Source organism: Photinus pyralis, unplaced genomic scaffold (genome assembly GCF_008802855.1).
Source record: "Photinus pyralis isolate 1611_PpyrPB1 unplaced genomic scaffold, Ppyr1.3 Ppyr1.4_LG8, whole genome shotgun sequence".
In the NCBI taxonomy this organism is placed as follows: Eukaryota; Metazoa; Arthropoda; class Insecta; order Coleoptera; family Lampyridae; genus Photinus; species Photinus pyralis.
In genome coordinates, this window is record NW_022170819.1 from 750,970 (window position 1) to 769,369 (window position 18,400).

The 18,400-nt window shown below is 35.8% G+C and overlaps 3 protein-coding genes and 3 long non-coding RNA genes across 10 annotated transcripts; 2 read left to right on the top strand and 4 right to left on the bottom strand.

The window, feature by feature from the left end:
- The first annotated feature begins 238 nt into the window (after positions 1 to 238).
- On the top strand, positions 239 to 1,269 carry LOC116177595. The gene is made up of 4 exons (XR_004146707.1): positions 239 to 375; positions 423 to 680; positions 736 to 839; positions 889 to 1,269. It is a non-coding gene; the product is annotated as an uncharacterized LOC116177595 (long non-coding RNA).
- Positions 1,270 to 5,463: 4,194 nt separating this feature from the next.
- LOC116177596 lies at positions 5,464 to 7,425 on the top strand. 2 transcript variants are annotated; one of them, XR_004146708.1, is made up of 6 exons: positions 5,464 to 5,575; positions 6,178 to 6,319; positions 6,365 to 6,502; positions 6,553 to 6,891; positions 6,945 to 7,076; positions 7,137 to 7,425. It is a non-coding gene; the product is annotated as an uncharacterized LOC116177596 (long non-coding RNA). The 2 variants fall into 2 exon arrangements; XR_004146709.1 differs by lacking the exon at positions 5,464 to 5,575 and adding an exon at positions 5,762 to 6,129.
- Positions 7,426 to 8,041: 616 nt separating this feature from the next.
- Positions 8,042 to 9,879, bottom strand: LOC116177594. Of its 3 annotated transcripts, none has more exons than XR_004146706.1 (5): positions 9,399 to 9,879; positions 9,184 to 9,347; positions 8,532 to 9,128; positions 8,346 to 8,480; positions 8,042 to 8,299 (listed from the first exon to the last, which is right to left on the bottom strand). It is a non-coding gene; the product is annotated as an uncharacterized LOC116177594 (long non-coding RNA). The 3 variants fall into 3 exon arrangements; XR_004146705.1 differs by having other exon boundaries at positions 8,532 to 8,655; positions 8,915 to 9,128; positions 9,184 to 9,879; XR_004146704.1 differs by having other exon boundaries at positions 9,184 to 9,879.
- A 2,986-nt stretch (positions 9,880 to 12,865) lies between these two features.
- LOC116177591 lies at positions 12,866 to 13,607 on the bottom strand. Its single transcript, XM_031496607.1, has 3 exons — positions 13,455 to 13,607; positions 13,265 to 13,405; positions 12,866 to 13,213 (listed from the first exon to the last, which is right to left on the bottom strand). The coding sequence occupies exons 1-3, from the start codon at positions 13,498 to 13,500 to the stop codon at positions 13,032 to 13,034; spliced, it is 369 nt and encodes a 122-aa protein (XP_031352467.1). The 5' UTR covers positions 13,501 to 13,607; the 3' UTR covers positions 12,866 to 13,031.
- A 792-nt stretch (positions 13,608 to 14,399) lies between these two features.
- On the bottom strand, positions 14,400 to 15,621 carry LOC116177590. Its single transcript, XM_031496606.1, has 3 exons — positions 15,224 to 15,621; positions 14,966 to 15,175; positions 14,400 to 14,917 (listed from the first exon to the last, which is right to left on the bottom strand). Exons 1-3 carry the CDS (start codon positions 15,279 to 15,281, stop codon positions 14,694 to 14,696), a joined length of 492 nt encoding a protein of 163 aa, XP_031352466.1. The 5' UTR covers positions 15,282 to 15,621; the 3' UTR covers positions 14,400 to 14,693.
- A 1,206-nt stretch (positions 15,622 to 16,827) lies between these two features.
- Positions 16,828 to 17,743, bottom strand: LOC116177589. 2 transcript variants are annotated; one of them, XM_031496604.1, is made up of 4 exons: positions 17,645 to 17,743; positions 17,457 to 17,597; positions 17,164 to 17,408; positions 16,828 to 17,118 (listed from the first exon to the last, which is right to left on the bottom strand). In XM_031496604.1, the coding sequence occupies exons 2-4, from the start codon at positions 17,518 to 17,520 to the stop codon at positions 16,936 to 16,938; spliced, it is 492 nt and encodes a 163-aa protein (XP_031352464.1). In that variant the 5' UTR covers positions 17,521 to 17,597; positions 17,645 to 17,743; the 3' UTR covers positions 16,828 to 16,935. The 2 variants fall into 2 exon arrangements, with proteins under 2 accessions (XP_031352464.1, XP_031352465.1); XM_031496605.1 differs by lacking the exon at positions 17,645 to 17,743 and having other exon boundaries at positions 17,457 to 17,616.
- Positions 17,744 to 18,400: the final 657 nt, after the last annotated feature.

The following is an 18,400-nucleotide window of genomic DNA, read 5'->3' on the forward strand; positions in this document are numbered from 1 at the left end:
GAAAAAGAAATATTCTATAAAACGTATTCTGAGAAAAAATACGTTGCATATCATACATTTCAGATAAAGAAATGTTAGATATTAACAAAGACCCCTAGTCTGTATTTGTAATTTGAAAATCTCATAGGAACAGCAACTCACAAAGTAATTTACCTTGGTGGCGACAGGACCAAGTGCACCTAAATGAAACCAAAATCTCGGTAGTCATCGTGTCCCCTTGTTTTCTTAATGTAGTGCACTTGAACCAAATAAAGAAACAGAAAAGTTCAACAATCTACGTGACCCTGTTTGTGTAGACAGTAACCTTCAATTTTGAAATCGAGACGATACCACCGGAGTTCGCGAGGAAGAGAAAAAAAGAGAAGTTTCTCTATAGTAAGTTCATCAGAATTTCTTCGGAATTTTTAAATCAATACCTCCAGATTTCTAGAATACTGCAGGTTCATTTTTACTTTAAATTGTTCGGATTATACAAAGTTCTTGATTTCATCGACTGAGAGAAGCTTAGAAGTATGAAAAGACTTGTGGAGGAATATTAACAATTAGGTACCATAAACTCGGGCTGATAATCCGCCTCAGATTGTTTCCACTAATTCCGCTTCGTTTAAATAGGCGACGGTTTCGGATTTATCATGCTCCATCTAGAAATCAACAATTCCAGTTAATAAAGTTCAGAGAGGGTAAATTGCGGTTATCTTACACTATAATTGGAATTATTTATGTACCTACTTGCAGTTTGTTGAATATAAACGACGAGTTTATGGTAAAAATGAACTGCGCAAACATATTTGGATGTATAACAATACTAATTTTTGGCGTTGGAAGATTGAGTCATGATGGTCTGGAAAACTCAAAATGTGTAGATCATCTGAACTCGGTAAATTTTAGTTGCAGGACTTGTATGTTCGGCGTGTGACGGCGAAAGTTCATTTGATTGTACAGAAAGGTGGGGTAATCTAAAAAATGTAACCTGCGACACTCCACCAGCAGGTATGAGAGCAATTTGCTATTACATGGAACACTTGGATACGGTTACGAATCGAGTGAAGGCAATCGGTGGTTGCGAAACGCAAAGTACTGAAAAAATTTTGGTTTTGACTCCATTTCCTCCTTGTTGGACCAAACCACTGCGATTCCAAGTGAAGGATTGTAGAACATGCGATAAGGATCGTTGTAATATACCACCATTTTACTAAATCTTGCCAATGTGGCCAATGCTATTTTTAGTGTAAATATGTGTTTAATAAAGCTATGTCTGTGTCTTGTAATTTTCGCACGTGGATAAATGGAATGTAATGAGGGCTCTAATTTTAGGTTTATTGTTTCGAATTTTGTTTGTAGAGATAGGTAAAGTTGAAAATCTTGAGATTTTAAAGGTTTGAACAGTTTATTCATATATCATTGAAAGTCTACAGGGTGTCAACATATAAATTACATGACTGGACCAATTGAAAAAATCAAGTAATTGATTTGATTTAAATAGCGCATTTTCCTTTTAATAACTTTAGGGAATTCTCGGATCCAGAAAGTCACAGATAATCAACGACAGTCTTATCTCAGTCGGATTCTGTTGCATAAATAGCTGACCAAAAATAAAGTAGGAGTGTACAGATGCAATTAAGTGGATAGCTACAAGGTACAGCCTAAAGCCAGTAGTTCATTTCGGGTGGTACCGCAAATAAAATTTGCTTTTTGGGAGAAATGTTTCAATTAATCACTAAATGCCATCTTGAATAGGATGCCAATTAATTAAATTAATTAAAACTAGAAAGGGGTTAGTTTTTGAAGGAATTCCGTATAAGATTACCTAGAAGGAACCACGTTCGGTTACGGCAGAAAATAATTCCGAGTTTACTAAAGAGAGGGTTGTTATTTTTTCGGGCATTGAATTGAAAAGTAAATCTTACAATCTTACAATTAAAAATGGTAAAAACAACTGCAAGCAGAACGGGCTTTTTCGATCAAGGTTTAGCCGAATGAATATTTTCCCTCGACAAGTAATTAAAAGTGTTATCTGAATTTGAAGAAAGTTATTTGTACGGGCAAAAGGAGGGCAGCCACTGAGCTTAAAATCACTAACGAGTCCAATTAATACGCAATTACTCCTTGTCCGAGAGCATTATGCAGTTTTCGTATGCGCACATTAATCATCAAGATTTTTTTTAGTTGAGGTGCTAGAGCTATAAGCTACCGAATGCCAAAAGAACGAACTAAATATCTTAGAAACTGTAGAACTAGTTAAGGCCTCGGACAGACGAACGAATAAAGTGGTCATAAATCATAATTGCGCCTCCCTACATGAGTTGAAAAATGCGCTAAAAAGACATTAAGAAATCCATGCATTTGTCCTTAAAGTACGCGCAACGAGTTTAAAGGTACGATGCGTAGCTGAGCGTCCACGAGTTCTTCAATCAATAGCATGTAGCAGCACCAATCCTTAAACGGTTTTTCGTATGTCCACACGGAGAAAAATGTACCTTGATATTAAAAGGAAGTAATAATCTTTTATTCAGAATTCCTCTTAAAAAACGACCAAACGTAATACGGAGAAATCATCAGGAAATAATATCATGATATAGTAACAGTATATCTGTGAACAGAGCTAACTACGTCACGCAATAGAAACGTCATCAAAATAACAGTAAGTACATGCAATTCCTTCCTTAAATTACGTCTAAAGTAACAGGAAATTCAGGTGGCTTGGTATGCCTGCTTATAGGTGTACCCTGACGATTTAACATTACAAAAGTGATAAATGCAAAGTCATGATCATCAGAAACTATTCGTTGTACTGCAAAATTATCAGGATGCTTATGGTGGATGTATACGTATCCTGCTTGATGATTGTTTGATCTTATACTGATACTTTTGTCGGAAATACTATATTGTACTAAAGGATTCCATGCATCCCCAGGGATGTTCGGCGACGACTGGAATGCACGACGAACGGGGTACATGTGAAAATTAATGTACATTGCTAAAGGGTTAGAATGAGCATTCCAATCATTTAGCAATTATACACAGTGACTTTGCTGTGCCCTGTTTTCTGAGCATTTAACTCCCCCATCATATTTCTGGTAATGTTTAGTAAATATTAAATTAGATTCAAGCAATATCGTTATTCACAATTAATTAATAATTATACTTACCTGTTCTTTCTTACTAGGCACTTGTTCCTTCGCATACTTAGCATTTAGTATCAAGTTTAAGCTAGGCTTAGTCATTAAGTACTTATCTGAAATTTCATGACATTCTTATTTCTTGTGTAACCTTTAGTGGACCGATAATTGATTTATATAAAAAATAACTTTAGGCATCTATGGGTGCGTCGGGTACAAAATCTAGACTCTTAGGAAATTCCAAAAGATACAGAAGATGAGAGAACAAATATTTATTCGCTGTAAAAATGGAAAAACAAAACAACCAAAACACTATTCAAAATCTACTTAAATGAATAGCCTATACTACTGCGAACAGGAACAATAAAAAAGTATGGTGTACCTAATTATATAAGTATGAAAATTTGTTTTAAAATTGAAGATAAACACAAATAATTTGTTTATGTGTTCATGGCTAAATAAACACGCGAAAAATCCACATAATTTCAACAATCATTTTTTACCAAGCATTAAACATTCAATGCAAATACTTAAAATAAAATAAATAAATTCTCTTAAAACGAGGTAAAAAGTAAGTGTACATACTAACCATTAATTGTGTTTTCAAATTATCCTCCTTCCAAAGAGATAGATTGGCTTAAAATTTTAATTGGTCTCCAATGGGTGTCATGATTGCTTCAATGTCTTGATCCCGTAGCATTTGCAGCGCAATGATGTCGATACGAGCATCTGTGTCCATAATTCAAACACATTAGTTCGATTGCAAAAATGCAACCAAAAGATTAGCTTCGGGATTAACATATGCAAAAAGTTTGCCAATGACCATAACAAAATCGTTTCATGAAATAGGTACAGAAAAAAATTTTTACTTACCAGAAAAAGCTGTCACATATTCCAATAAACCCCACTTCACTAATAGGTCACTTGTATACTGATCCATTTTAACATTTATTTTAAAAACTGATTAGTTAATGCACCTTAAACATCACAGAACTCCTTTAACTAAAGTAGGAATTAAAATTCAAGAGTTTCGAGACTGAAAATTCAGCAAAACGTTACTAAAGACTATCCATTTGTACTGATAAATTATGCGTATAGCACGTAATGTTCCACATATAATGATTTCTTCTCATTAGCGATGGCGAAGTAATATTACATCCCGGAAATTTAACAATGTACCTACAGTCTAAACGGTCTTAGGTGTGTAATCAAACATTCTTCGAGTATGATTATTTTCCGCCGATCTGGCGTATATACTGGGAATTGGCGTCGCATGTAAATACGACTTAACGCTTAACTTTATAGGAAATCCGATATTTTCACGCTCTATATCAACCAAGATTGTAGGTAGGTATTTTGTGTTTATTGCAACAAAATCATATAGCTACATTACGTGTTTATGGATACCTAGTTGATCGTTGATCAATCAATACCAAATTCAAATTCCATCAAATCAATAAAATACCCACATAATAAGTTGATAACGATGAACTCAATAATCAAAATGGTACATTATAATAATAGACTGATACCTTATTCGTATTGAAATGTTTTACCTAACTTCCTAACTTTAATACAAAAATATAACAGTACGGCTGGCGAAATGTTAGTTTTTTCATAATAAGTGTGTGACGTCATGCTTTATCGTGATCGCTTCTTCTACAATTATGGGTATGATGTGTTAATAAATCAATCCCAAATTATAAAATAGAATATTGGTTCCCGGAATGATATGTTCTCATTTAAAGGTTGAATTAATTTCCTTCTTGGTTGGTACAGCTTTGGTTTCCTGATAAACTTATTTTACGAATTGCTATTTTAGGTTACCTATTGATAATTTAATACGCTACGCTTAATTTAACATAATGCCAAAATCCCATTTTTCTCCGTGCAACGTCGACGTTTTGCCATTTCTAAGTAGGTTGAATACTTTACCTCCTTGTTACCATATTGCCATTGGAGATTTTCACTGATTCACCGAGTCTTAATCCCGTCCACTTTGGGCCCCTTTTAGCTACCTGGACGTATCTTCTTCAACAAAGTTCTTTCTGTTTCAAGTCGTGTATCTAACTTCTTGTTTATGCATTTATTTCTTACTGGAAAAATTCAATACAATATTTTAGAAAGTTAATGTTTGCAATTATTTTTTAATTTAGCTCATGAAGATTCTAAACGCAGTTTGTGTACCCTTAAGGGAATACACCCACATTTTCCAAAATATCATTATGGATAGTACCAGAATTCACTAATGTTTCCTTATTATTATACCATATTAATACTACATAATATTCTAGGTATACGATGTTCGGATCTATTTTTATTTAATTAGATACGATAGACGCTTTCAAACTGCAGACTGGCGTTGAGTTTTAGTCGCCATTAGTAAGGTACAAATTCGTCCGCTGAGTTAATGCTTTACGAACTGTGTAAATTTGAATTAGTTAAGTGTTTATGACGTAAGTACCTGTTATGTTTTAATTACTATAATTCCGCAAGGCAAGGAGTGCTTGTGGCGTGATTTAATTTTACGATTACGCATTTGTGTCAAGAATTCATATATACATTCTGTCCCAGGCAAGGTGGAGTTTAACAAAGTTTAAAAGTTAGGGTAAAAAGTTAATGGTATACTAACCAATGGATGGAGCAGGTCTAATCATGAGCCGATCCCCACATTGTTCTGAAAAATCGCTAATTTTTGTACAGCAATATATGTTGTCAAGTGAGCTTTCAACGGACAATCATGACAGCTGCCTTCAAATAGGCTACACTTATTGTTTTCAGTGTTTCGTTTCTTCTGAAGAACAAAATTCCATTTCGAGCTCAGGAATATTGAAACGTGACTCAAACTGATCGATTATATAACCAAATAGGCACCGTTTATCTACTGTAACACTTCTATTGTTGGTTTTTTAGCGTAATTTGTATATCTATTACGCACAAAAATAGTAGTTTCCGTTACTTTATTTGTTATCACAATCTTTTAACAACCACAATTCATCTAAGCTAAAAAGTGCGATAAGTGTATTATAATTAAATTGCGAACATTATATTGTTACAGATTGGCCATGCGCAGGAAAAGAAAAAAAAGTAACCTTCCCGAAAGATATCGAAATACCGTTAGTTGAAAGCGATACCATTTTCCATGGAGAGCTCACTTTTCTTTGCAGTAGTAGTGGTCGGATCAGTTTTACTACCGCTTGGTATGTACCATTGAAGTTACTCAAATTCTCTCACTTTAATCTCAGCCCAGAGCTTTCGGTGTTACAACTGCTCTAGTGTTCAACAGAAACATTGTGGATATGAGTTCAACAATACAAACATTAAGCTTGTGGATTGCCAAACGCCAAAAACGTGCAAGAAAGTACTACTGCCAACAGTTGGAGGTACGTCTCGGTCTCATTCCATGCCAATTGTATTCCGATAGTATTTTCAGGTGGATACGAACCAATACAACGGGGATGTTTAGACAATGAGCTGTGTACACCCTTGAGTGTCTGCCTTTCCTGCGAAAGTGATATGTGCAATTCTGCTAGTAACTTTCGTATTACATTACTAATTGTTGTACTTAGTCTTATAAATCTTTTTTATTGTTAATGTTTCCTAATACATTTTTATATTATCTTGCTTGATTTTCACATCGTAAATCTTATTTGGCACACCAGATAGGCGGTTATCAGATAACGACTGAGTAAATTTTCACGACATACTATGAGTATTCAGGCCTAAACTAGGATGTATCGCATATGGTTGTTTTGCTGTCTACTTCAGTTCGGTAAGTGCACAATATTTACCTAATATGATTTAGTGGCAACAAAGTTAGTATAGGTCAATCGTTTGAGTGCTATCAATGTAATTCGCAGTTCAATACGTTGTGCTTTAGTACCGAATATAAGGACTCCTTCAGAAATGTGTCGTGCCCCGAAAATGCCTGTGTGATAGTACGCCCTCCAAACAATCGTAAGTTCAAAGTGTGTACTGTAAATGCCAAAGTAGGTAAAAATACTATAACATTTTTAGATGGTAGCGAACAATGGATCAGGGATTGCTACAAAAAGGAGCTCTGCGACGAGTACAGTGTTTGCAAAAAATGCGATGAACCCCTTTGCAACAGTTCCCCACGCATCAGCTTATCCGTGACATACCTTTTAATATTTACAGCGCTTTCGTACTACTTCGTTATGTGCAATAAAATCTTCCGCAATCGATCCATTTGACCTATCTGATGATGTACAAGGAAACCCGAAGTAAGATATCAAATAAACTGTGAAATAAATGAATAAATAAATGCATAAACAAATAAACAGCACAGCAGTGAATTAAGAAAAGGAAGGATAGAAAGAGTAAAACTGCTTCATACGTTGTCATTAAGCTTTCTATCTGTTGGTGAGAGTATTCAATGATAAAGTGCATAACCAGAGTTAGAAACCACCTAGGACACTCTGCAAAATAACGTAGAAAGATATAGCTTAGCGCTTTGGAGGATCTAATGCGCTTTAGAATGTTTTGAAACGGTTAACAAGTTACTTGTCAACGCAACCGAGAATTGCAAATTATTAGGGTTCCACTTTGATAAATTTTGAATTGGTCCACCCAGATCGACTTCCTTTGATCTAAGCTATCTAAATCACTCAAAAACAAATTACACAAGAATATACGACATTCTATAGCCATTCTTCTACCTCGAACACGTGGGGGTAGCTCAAAATGAAGAGACCTGTCCCCCATAATTTTAAAATACAACAATTTTGAAGCAAAGAGGCACAACATTCCAGAAATGTTCAGAAATATCGTTACTTATCGCCGGTGATTAATTACTCTTTTATGGCGCCTCGATGTCCATCTGGATTTCTAGAATATCGGCTACAAAATTATATACTTAGAAAACCAGATTGATTAGATGCCCCTGACTAAAATTATGAACACTCCCTTTACTGGTTTATTCGACATTAAAACCGTGAATTATTTAAACAAAATAATTTATTATCAACAAAACACTCAAGTAAATTCTTAAAAAAGATGTCATTAATGCACTCCATTACAATAATCGGTGGCACAAAGTCTGCACTTGTTTACTGTAAGATTAGGTTTAGAGCAAAGCTTGTGTTGTATTGTGGTCATTGTATCGACCCCACTAACAATCTGGCACCCAGCCTGTACGTCATACATTCTTCTGTACGGATCTGAAAGACGGACAATGAATAATGAATTGAAGTTTGGTGTACATACCATATGTTTCTATATAAGAACACAGCGTTGTGTAACCAGGAGCAGCCCTTCCACATCGCACGGTTTGCCTGTTCGCCGCCACCAAGCAAGAGTGGACATTCGTGGAAGTGCACGTGTAACATACTAAGGACAGTCCTAGGGATGTGGAAAATGACAGTTTTGTCAATACAAACATATGTTTCTTACCCAAGTCAACTGTCAGCATGAGACACACAAAGAAGGACACGTACCTTACCATAGTTGCTTATGTAATGAGTATGACTATGTACGCAAAAACGATTTGTTAAGTTGCGATAATACAGGTCGTGGCCTAGAAAAGTTTTTATCTGGAGTGATGTAAAAAAGTGTCTGAATTATGTCGCAGAATAACAGCTTAACAATAAATTCAAATGGGGCAGTGTAATCAACTTCAGGTTACGTATAGTCAGAATTCATAAATATGTAAAAAATACACCGTATTGTTTTTCACTTTTATCGGGCTATATCAAATTTGGTAGCGTCTGGTATTTCCAGCTTACAGTTTTGACTTTTATCATGAATTTGTAATGGTTCTAAACCAGGCTATGTACCTATTGTAAAACAATGGCAGAATCTTGGTGAATTCGATGGGAAGAAATTGGCAGGTTCCCTTCCGATTTCGAACATCCCTGGGATTGGAAGGGGCGGGTCTCATTCTTCGTTCTGCATATATTTCAACTAAGGGTAGATGGAAAATGTAAGAGCGTATAATAACCTAGAATGATCTGAAAAGCCTTTTACTCTGTTGGGAGGCTACCGAAGTATCTGTAAAGTACCATCAAATACATCACTGATTTTCTGTAGCTCTCTATTCGCTTACCAAAGGATTGCCTGATCCTTGTAGTGATAGATATTCTTGAGTTCCCTTCCATTTTTACGATTAAATTGGTCTTTCGGTCTTTGCACTCGAAAATCCGTCCCCTACAAATTCCCCTTAAAAAATTATCCTTCCCCCGGAAAACTCCGTCGCCAAGAAAACTCGATCTTAAAGGAGTTGTCTTAAGAAACTCGACCTTAAAATATCTACTGTTATACCCGCAATTCGCTCCGGTGAATAGGCCTCAAGATTATATCGCCATAAAATAACTCGCCCCCAAAAGTTTATCCATTGCAGATTCGCCCCTTTTGACCGGGAGTTCCCTTAACAAGAAGGTGCTGAGGGAGGAGAGAATATTTCGGGGCGATATCCTTCAGTGTGGGCAATTGAGCGGGGCGAGTTTTCCGGGGCTAATTGACCGCACACGAGCAGGACAAAAATATAGGAACTCTCAACATTCTTGTATATGGCAAAGAATGCTTTGGAATTAAGTTTTATATTTATGCAAATAAATAAATAACAGATGATTATTGTATCAATTTTTTGTAATTATTGCTGTAATATTGTTTTGTACAAACTTAAGCGACATTGCCTAAACTTGTTTTTAAGAGGTATTGATAATAGGGGATACCAGTTTGAGTATGGAAGAAACTTAATAGATCAACCCCTTCAACCTTTTCCTAACTGATAAACGAATATTTCATTAACTAGATTCTGTTTTTGATAATTAGAATTCCAACACATATAAAGGTAGCAAACAGATTACTCCTTAACGATCTGCCCGAATTACAGTTATCAGATTCACAGAACCTACAGGATTTCACAGTAACCAAAGGGTTCGCCTTCTGAGTAACGAATTCACAAGCATCCTTAACGTATGTTCCAATTCTCTCGCATGTCCGCGTAACGCTGACCAAATCATCTACAAGTTTAACACTAGATCAAGGCGCCTCAGGTTAAAGTGACTCACCCTTAACTAGCTCAACCTTAATACACACATACCTAAAATTGTCCTTTGCAATGGTTTCATTTCTCTCCAAAATCCTATTTAAAACTTGTACTCCACGAAACCTGCCATCGACGATCTCCAATTCGGAATCTACAGATTGAAAACCCTCGTCGTCGCGGCGCTGCTTTGGAGAGTAGTTAAGGGAGTTACATTCCGCTGAGGCCACGATTGCGCTGTCAAAAGGATCTTCGCAGGCATCTGTTATTGCCGACTCACAGTGATAGCATCTCAGTGCGCCATTAACACTTTCGCCTGTCGAGACAATGTTAATAGAAACGTATGTACAGTTTAGTAATTGACAACTTGCTAGAAACTAGAACTGCTAAAAGCATCAGCTCGAGGAGAAATACACAAAACGTAACAGCCATGGCATGAAAACGTGTACGGTTCCAAATTTCGCACTGAGTTTCCTTGTTTAGTAGAGGCTTATCTTATCGTCGATATGGTAAATATACAACAAGGATGGGTAAGGCAGTGTGAGTAAGCTAAGTGTTGTAAAAGTTGTATCTGTAATCAGTACAGATACCAACGTATCATGAATGAATCACTCAACGACGTCTACAATCGAAACAACTGGTTCAATTACTCTCAAAGGGCACTGCATCAGAAGTCACCCCCTTGCTGCGTTATGCTGTGAATAATGGCTGACAACTCAAGATAATAGGCGGGGATTAGAACAAAATGGCATAAAATTTAACTTCTATGGAGCAAAGCACCTCATCGAGACCATTCACATTCTCCTTTTGTGTTTACTCCTGCATATTAAATATGAAAGGAGAATAATAAGGAAAACTTGGGCTTCAACAAACTTCAATTCCCGTCCTGATAATATAATCCCGTGGATATGCGGAAATTGAAGGATTGTCAGAATTTGGTAAAACACCACAACCTGAAGGGTCTAAAACTGCTATTACAAAATGCCAATTACATTGATTGCGAATTTTTCTTTTTAAGGGCCAGAAGCGTTCTTTTTGTTGAGAAAATTTGGCAGTGATGGGTTATTTTAGTGTTATATTACGTAGAATATTCCGGTTCAAGAACTATCAGAATGTGAGGAAATTTATGAGTCTCAAAAATTGCATTATGAACCAGGGAAAATACAGGGAAACCGAAAAATTTGTAGCGTAGAAAGTATTTGACGATTCGAATAATATAAAAGATCGGGAAAATTCGAGGACCTATAGTTCCTGAGGAAATTTGTGAGCTGAAGAATTTTATGTATCAGAAAACGGAAAAATTGAGTGTAACTGGAGCACCCATACAGTCATCTCGAGATCATAAATTTTGACAATTTGAAAAATGAAAAGAGTTTTGAGGGTTCGAAAAATTGAATAATATGAAAAATTGACAGAAGTAGAGGAATTTTACAAATCTGAAGAAATGTATGCAACTGACGAATTTTATCATGAATACCGCTACCACTGTGGTAGCAGAGAATGCTATCAGTACAACATTTTCCATTATCCAACACTATAAATTAAAGATATCAGCATCTTACAGCTTTCATAGGAGACTGGGTACATATGTTGACAAAAGACAGTTCTCCCGTCCGAAGGTAAAACCTAGTAAGTCAATTTTTGCTTAAAATTAGACTTTGAGACGATCTGAAAGTACTACTTTTTTCCTTTGTAGAGGTATAAACTTTGTAGATCACTTCCAACTAATAAGCATTCTACATTCAATGGAATTTTCTAGTAAGTGTCATAATTTATATCTTTTCAAAGCAAGAATATAGTAAATCCGATTTGCAGTGGAAGAACCTATCATTTCACTTAAACTATGGCATTTACTGAATAAACAACCTCACCTCCAAATGGAAAAACACAGCATTCATTCTTACTAGTTATTTCAATAGCGTTTAATTAAATTGAAGTTATTTTGATTTCTGCCGTTCAATGGAAGAACCTAGCAAAGCAATCTACCGATGGTCTTGCTTCCCGCCAAAAAGTGTAAGAACATAGTAAAGTCATATATTTACCAGAAATTAAAACCACCAGTAAGCATGATACCATTGGAAATAGCTAGCAAAGTACCTTATTAAATTTTTCATGGCTTATAGTGCAACATTTTCAATATTAATAAAACCGTAACTTGACATACTACATATTGGTGTAGTAAAAGCATCATAATTCCTGTTAAAAACATCGTATGTTCAATATTTTGCAAAATACTAAATATATTATAAAAACAATATAATAATCACAAACATAGCGACCTAAAACACCATAATGCCCATACTACAATTGTCAACTTTAATTGTCAACGTTATGTCAATACATTGTACTATTAATTGCTCTCTTGAAAAGTTCATAAAAATGAGTTACTGGGTTTTACCTTTTTACGGGAGAGTTTTCTAATAGCAGTTACACATGGGAGCAATAAGTATGGTATCAATCGTGGAATTGAAATAGGAGGAATTTCGGCGAGGATGGTTCCAATAGGTAGGCGTATGTATCATTTGTCCCTTTTTTCATATATGCTAGTCATATTCAATGTAGACTATAAGAGAGACTGGCCCTAAATCAGTTCTTTTAGAAATATGAGGGTTTTAAGAAAGCTAAGCTTAAATTTTGGTATAATAACAACATATTTTCTTCACAAAGACGTATGTACCATGATGATAAAAATGCTTTATAATTTAATGTATGCATTTCTTCTGACATCCTTTACATGGTATTAATATAAAAACCTTATACTATTCTTTATTCAAGTTACAAAAATCAAAAACACATAGCACGGTGTATCTTACAGATGACTAAGCATACCCAGTTTCAATAAATCGTGAAATTGCACATTACTATAGTAGTGATAACCTATCTTAATATACTTAATACAGAAAAGTTCAAAAATTAAACAAGCTCTTTACTACGAAGATAAGGATAGATCCACTTACTAAAGATGGGAATAAAATACTAGCTGAATTACAAAGGTCGGTTTGGCACGTTATACAAGTGACATTACTCTCTTTCGGCATGTCGACACAGGATTTTGCAGTACCGCATGACCGGATGAACTTGGGCGGTTCTGAAATGGATCATAGATAAGTTCACTGTGTGAATAGCTTTGATCGCTTACCAGTACTAATGGTAATGTTTTCAAAAATGCATGCAGTTTTTTCTGGGGCACATTCTACATTGAATTGCTTGTGCTTTGACGGCGTGGCGCAAGGGTCTGTCGTCGAGTTTCCACTGCAGTCATAGCACCTCAGGCTTGATCCTGAAACATGTATAATTATCAGAAAGATAAGAGAACCATTTTCATTTACCTAATTGCACTAAGGCGAGAAGTGCTACGCAGGAGTAGACGAACATATTCGTACCTTTAATTGTAGACTGGCGCAGGTGAAAAATATGAGACACCTTATCATGTGTTTATCTACAGATTGCGTGTGAGTGGGAAATTTTCGTCAATGTTGCGCTTCGTTTGTAATTTAAAAATAATCTTTTAGCCTAAATTTTAACCACAGTTTTTTGAGAGGTTACACACCCATAGGGGAGAAATAGAATATCACACGAGTACATACTCGTACGAATGTTGATGATTTTGTCACGTTAGCAGCTTGAAAGAATGAACTAACGGTTAAAGTTATACAGTCCACACTTCGCCAGACAAATACAGAAATAAATATTAAAATATGTCTCTTCTGCACACTTACCCTAGGAGTCCCTATCAAATGTGCTCTCGTAATCTGAACTGAACTTTATACATCGGGTCCAAGATAAAGATGTCTATCATGGAGATCTCGGAATATGAAGATACGAAGATAGTCAAATTCGGGAAAAGTTTCTCAACTATGGGACAAATTTCCCAGAAAATGAAAAATGAAAATATTGAGACATTTATCTGGGAATTTACAAATCTATCTGGGCATCTACAGATATTTCTAGAAATTTACAGCTCATTTGTTGGGTAAAATGTCCTCTGATCTCGTTTTGGATTTTGCAGTGTGTTTGTTGAGAACGGTTTTTGTGGGAAATGGAAAAAAGAAAATTTGGGCAGCTATTGTAACAATTCTAAATTGTGGTTTTAGTTTAACAGAATAATTAGGAACAAATGTTACTAACAAAACACATAAATTTTGTCGCTTAAGTTTTATCTAGAACCATGATGTAAAATAAGGGTGCTACCTGTCCTCCCTATTTTATATAACCACAAAATCCTTTAGATTGTAACGGTAGCTTGTAGGTTGAATTTAAATGTTTTAAAAATTTACTTGTGGGAGTTCTAAAAGTAGAATAATTTGATTACTGCATATCAAGAAATTTCACAGCAGGTTGAATTAACTGATAATCTCGGTGGAAATTCAAAAAATAAATTTGTCAAATTGTCATTTATTAAAATACAAACAGGAATATTATCAAAAAATGGATAATTAAAATTGTTTATTTTTATGCCTGAAGTGAGCCTCAACGGCGAAAAATTGAATTTTTATGAAAACCCACATTAAAGATAGTTATTTTTGTTTTAAGTAGGTACATTCTACTGAACTGCAGCTACCTATTAGTTACAAATTGAAAAAATAATGTGCCACCAAAAACACTGCACAGAGAAGGCGGTATGATTGGTAAATGGAAACTGACTTGTTGCAGTTATCTTGGTCGCAGGTATCGCATTGGGTTAGATTGAACGCATCACCCCCCTGTACAAAAAACATCGCTTGACACACGTTCAAATTTGGCGTTTTTGGAAAGCAACCTCTGCCGACGCGTGTAATATTTTGCCTCAGATCTGCAAAAAAAAGCGTTTACTTGATTTTGAAGGAAGGTCACTACTTACAGGTCTTCGTGTAGGATACACACTCGAATTCACTGGAGTTTGATGCTTCCAGCAAGTAAGTTGGGTTGACATGCTCCAAGTTAAAGAAAATAGACAAATCTGCTGAGGATCGGTTGCACAATTTAGAGGGAATCCTTGTCGTGTTGATATGTGTAAAACACGTTTGATTCGGCGATTGGGTCTGGCAAGTGTAGCAATGCAATGCAAGCGCTGAGGTACCATTTTTCAGTTGATTGCGGGATTAAAATTTTTACTCACCGGTTTGTGCAAAAGCAATGGCAATCAGAAAACAGACAGGAGAGGCGTAAACGGTCATCTTTACACGTTTTATACAAAAATACTGCTGTAAAGTAGGTATATAGTTGGGGATATTGGTTTCTTATCTTAACTTTTATCTTTGCAAGCCATAAACCTAGTTAAACATACCTCTGGGAGCATAATATTATAAGTTTTATTTTCAGCATATGTTGTCGGAGTTGGGGAACGTTATAATTGATCAAATAACCTTCCGAAAAGATCATTTGGAGTTTTTTCATAGATTCCAAATTGCAGAGTTCATTTTTGCCAAGAAATCCTACACAACGGTCAATTGACTGTGACGCCAAACGTTGACTAAGGTTTCAGCAGGAAAGTTGCCCTGCAACTAGGGAATGCAATACCGGGATTGCGGGATCTCGAAATACCGGGATCCCGCAGCATTTTTGCGAGATTAATCCCGCACATAAATGGAGCGGGATCTCGCGGGATTTGCGGGACGGAGGAATTTGTTGACCAAGGGGACGACTCTGTTTACTTTGTTAATGAAACTGATAACGGTGAATTATCTTTAAATAATTGTTAAACTTTTTTCGTTAAAAATGTACTATGATTTTTGAGACACTTTAGAAGACTTTTTGTGCTTTACAGGTAAGGTTTTTTTGAGTTCTAAGTTAGGCCGAAGGTACATTTTTGTTAAATATTGTGATAATTAGCGATTTATTTTAATACAGAATTTAACTGCACAGAATTGCTTATTTGCCAATTTATTTAAAGTTTTGCGAGATCCCGCAAATTCCGGATCCCGCGGGATTAACATCTAACAATCCCGCAAATACCGCGATTGAGATTTTGCTGCGGGATTGCATTCCCTACTAGAAACCAATTTCGAAAGAAAATTCAAAGGGCTGTAACTTTTGAACTAGTAGCCCAATCTTGGAACTGTTTGAAATTATGGATTCTACAGGCCACATTCTATTAGAAAATTTTTTTTCCGGGTCGATCTGAGACAAATTTTTTTGAGGGCCTCAAAAAAAGGCAGTGTACAACCTTCCTTTTTTAACCAAAATCGATTGCACCAAAATTTCTCGGTGAAACACTTTTTTCTTATTAATTTTGGTGCGTAGAATCCAAAACAATTCGTACTTTTTCGATCAGACTTTTCAATAAAAAGTTATAGACTAGAAAAGAAACGAATTTCGAAAGAAAATTCAAAGGGCTGTAACTTTTGAACTAGTAGCCCAATCTTGCAACTGTTTGAAATTATGGATTCTCCAGGCCACAAAGCAAGCAAATCAGAACATCAAAGTTTGAAGTTAATGTTCAGGAAAATAGAAAGAGAAATCTTTAGTAAGTAAATCATAGTAAAATTTGTGTATGGCAGTCAATTATTTTGCTAAAGTTTTCCAGATCACTTAAGAAATTCAACATTTTAATTTAATTAGGTAGGTTCAAGCCGCTTTAAGAAAAAAACTTGTTAGGTTGGTACTTTTTAAGATGAAGATTTGCTTTTTCTTCTTTCATTTCTTGAACGGTAGCTTATTATTTATTGTTACGTTCCTATGAGAGAAAAAATTCATGGGTAGGGTTTTGTACTATCAACTGTAAAAAATACTACCATCCTTTTATTATATCACATTGAATACCATTAATATACGATAGAAAGCAATACATAACTAAGGGTACAGGTACAGCTGTTCATTTACTGTACAAGTTTAGTATACCTGTACAACGCAACTACCTTCGGCGCTAGCCATTTCGTGAACGCCAACCTGCGCTGCGCAGTGGTTAAATCTTTTAGAATACACATCGCCAAACTTGGGGTTGAAACATGCATCTCCAAACAGGTGAATTGCAAGCCTATCTTTGCAGTCGAATACTCCATCGCAATTGCAATCCTACAAGAAAGCGTAACAAATCGATTTTAATCCAAATCAACTTACTCGATCATCAAAACGGTCAGTATAAGACTTTATGGTGTTCAAAATACAATTTTCGTTTTTCATGCAGCTATTATACGCATCTTTTAAGTTGTCGTAAGGTCCATCCGTATGACTTCCTCCGTCTATCCAATATTCCAAACTGATCGAGTACCTTGCACAATTAAACCGACTCCAACATCCCGACCTTGCATGACATACGCAATTGAGGCATTTTTGAATATCTGTTCCGATGAGGTTTTCCAACCCTAAAATCGACGCGGTTTAGATTTAATAGTTACATTTTTGGACGGCACCTTTCACATTTGTAAGGACACAAAACAAAGAAGTGACGATGAGAACTACTACAAACCGTTGCATGGTGAAGAATGTAAAAAATAAGATGCCGTTTAGTGAACCGATGGTTTTATCACGCTAGTTATCTTATGGCCTTTGATCTGTTGAATTCACTATTAGCAAGGATATTTCCGAAAAAGCCACGTACGTCATAACACGTGAGGAAAGTATGCGATCCCATGGTTTGTACCTCGCTTATTCCCAAATGAGACACGTTCAAAGGCAAATCTATAAAGAGGGAGATGGTAACCTGGAGAAAAAACGTACCAAGTACCGATAGCTACACCTCTATAGATAGTGAAAGATAAAAAATAGGAAATTAGTATAAGACAAATAAAAAATCAGTTAGAGTAAATATTGGAAACAAGTAAATAACCTTTCCCTCTGCGTTACATCATGAAGAAAAAGCAACACTTGTTTAAACACTACACAAATAGAAGCATTTTATTTACCGAAATCTATCAGGGAATAATTTGAGACGTAAAGAGGAGAGGGGATAGTTGCATGTATAAGATTGCACATTACGAGTAGGTGCAACATGAAAATATAGATCTCGAAGCAAATTAACGGCAATACATCAGTAACCGCAGATATACGTATTTTTATAGTTTTTAACGCAACCTTCGGCAATGAAAAATAGCTATTCCTAAGGGCTTTTCGCTCCGTCCGTCCTTCTTTGAAGTGATTTCACTTTCAGTTTTGATTGTGTTATGCCGTTACCAGATTTGTCAATTATTTTGGTTCTGCAACTTATAGTCCAGGGATGGGGAAATAGCGGCCCGCGTGCCAAATCCTGCTCACGATATACGGTCTCAGTTTTTGGAATTAAAATCCGGTGTCCCCCAGGGCGCTATTCTAAGCCCAATGCTTTTTTTAATCTACACCTCACAATTGATAAATGTTA

Bases quoted from the DNA above. Each gene is read 5' to 3' on its own strand.
- LOC116177591 (XM_031496607.1), bottom strand. From the start codon at position 13,500: ATGTTCGTCTACTCCTGCGTAGCACTTCTCGCCTTAGTGCAATTAG. The intron at 13,406-13,454 runs GTAAATGAAAAT...TACATGTTTCAG, and splicing joins TCTCGCCTTAGTGCAATTAG to GATCAAGCCTGAGGTGCTAT. The intron at 13,214-13,264 runs GTAAGCGATCAA...GATCCATTTCAG, and splicing joins AAACATTACCATTAGTACTG to AACCGCCCAAGTTCATCCGG.
- LOC116177590 (XM_031496606.1), bottom strand. From the start codon at position 15,281: ATGACCGTTTACGCCTCTCCTGTCTGTTTTCTGATTGCCATTGCTTTT. The intron at 15,176-15,223 runs GTGAGTAAAAAT...ATGGTACCTCAG, and splicing joins CATTGCTTTTGCACAAACCG to CGCTTGCATTGCATTGCTAC. The intron at 14,918-14,965 runs GTAAGTAGTGAC...TTTTTTTTGCAG, and splicing joins TGTATCCTACACGAAGACCT to ATCTGAGGCAAAATATTACA.
- LOC116177589 (XM_031496604.1), bottom strand. From the start codon at position 17,520: ATGCAACGGTTTGTAGTAGTTCTCATCGTCACTTCTTTGTTTTGTGTC. The intron at 17,409-17,456 runs GTGCCGTCCAAA...CGTCGATTTTAG, and splicing joins TGTCCTTACAAATGTGAAAG to GGTTGGAAAACCTCATCGGA. The intron at 17,119-17,163 runs GTAAGTTGATTT...GCTTTCTTGTAG, and splicing joins CTGACCGTTTTGATGATCGA to GATTGCAATTGCGATGGAGT.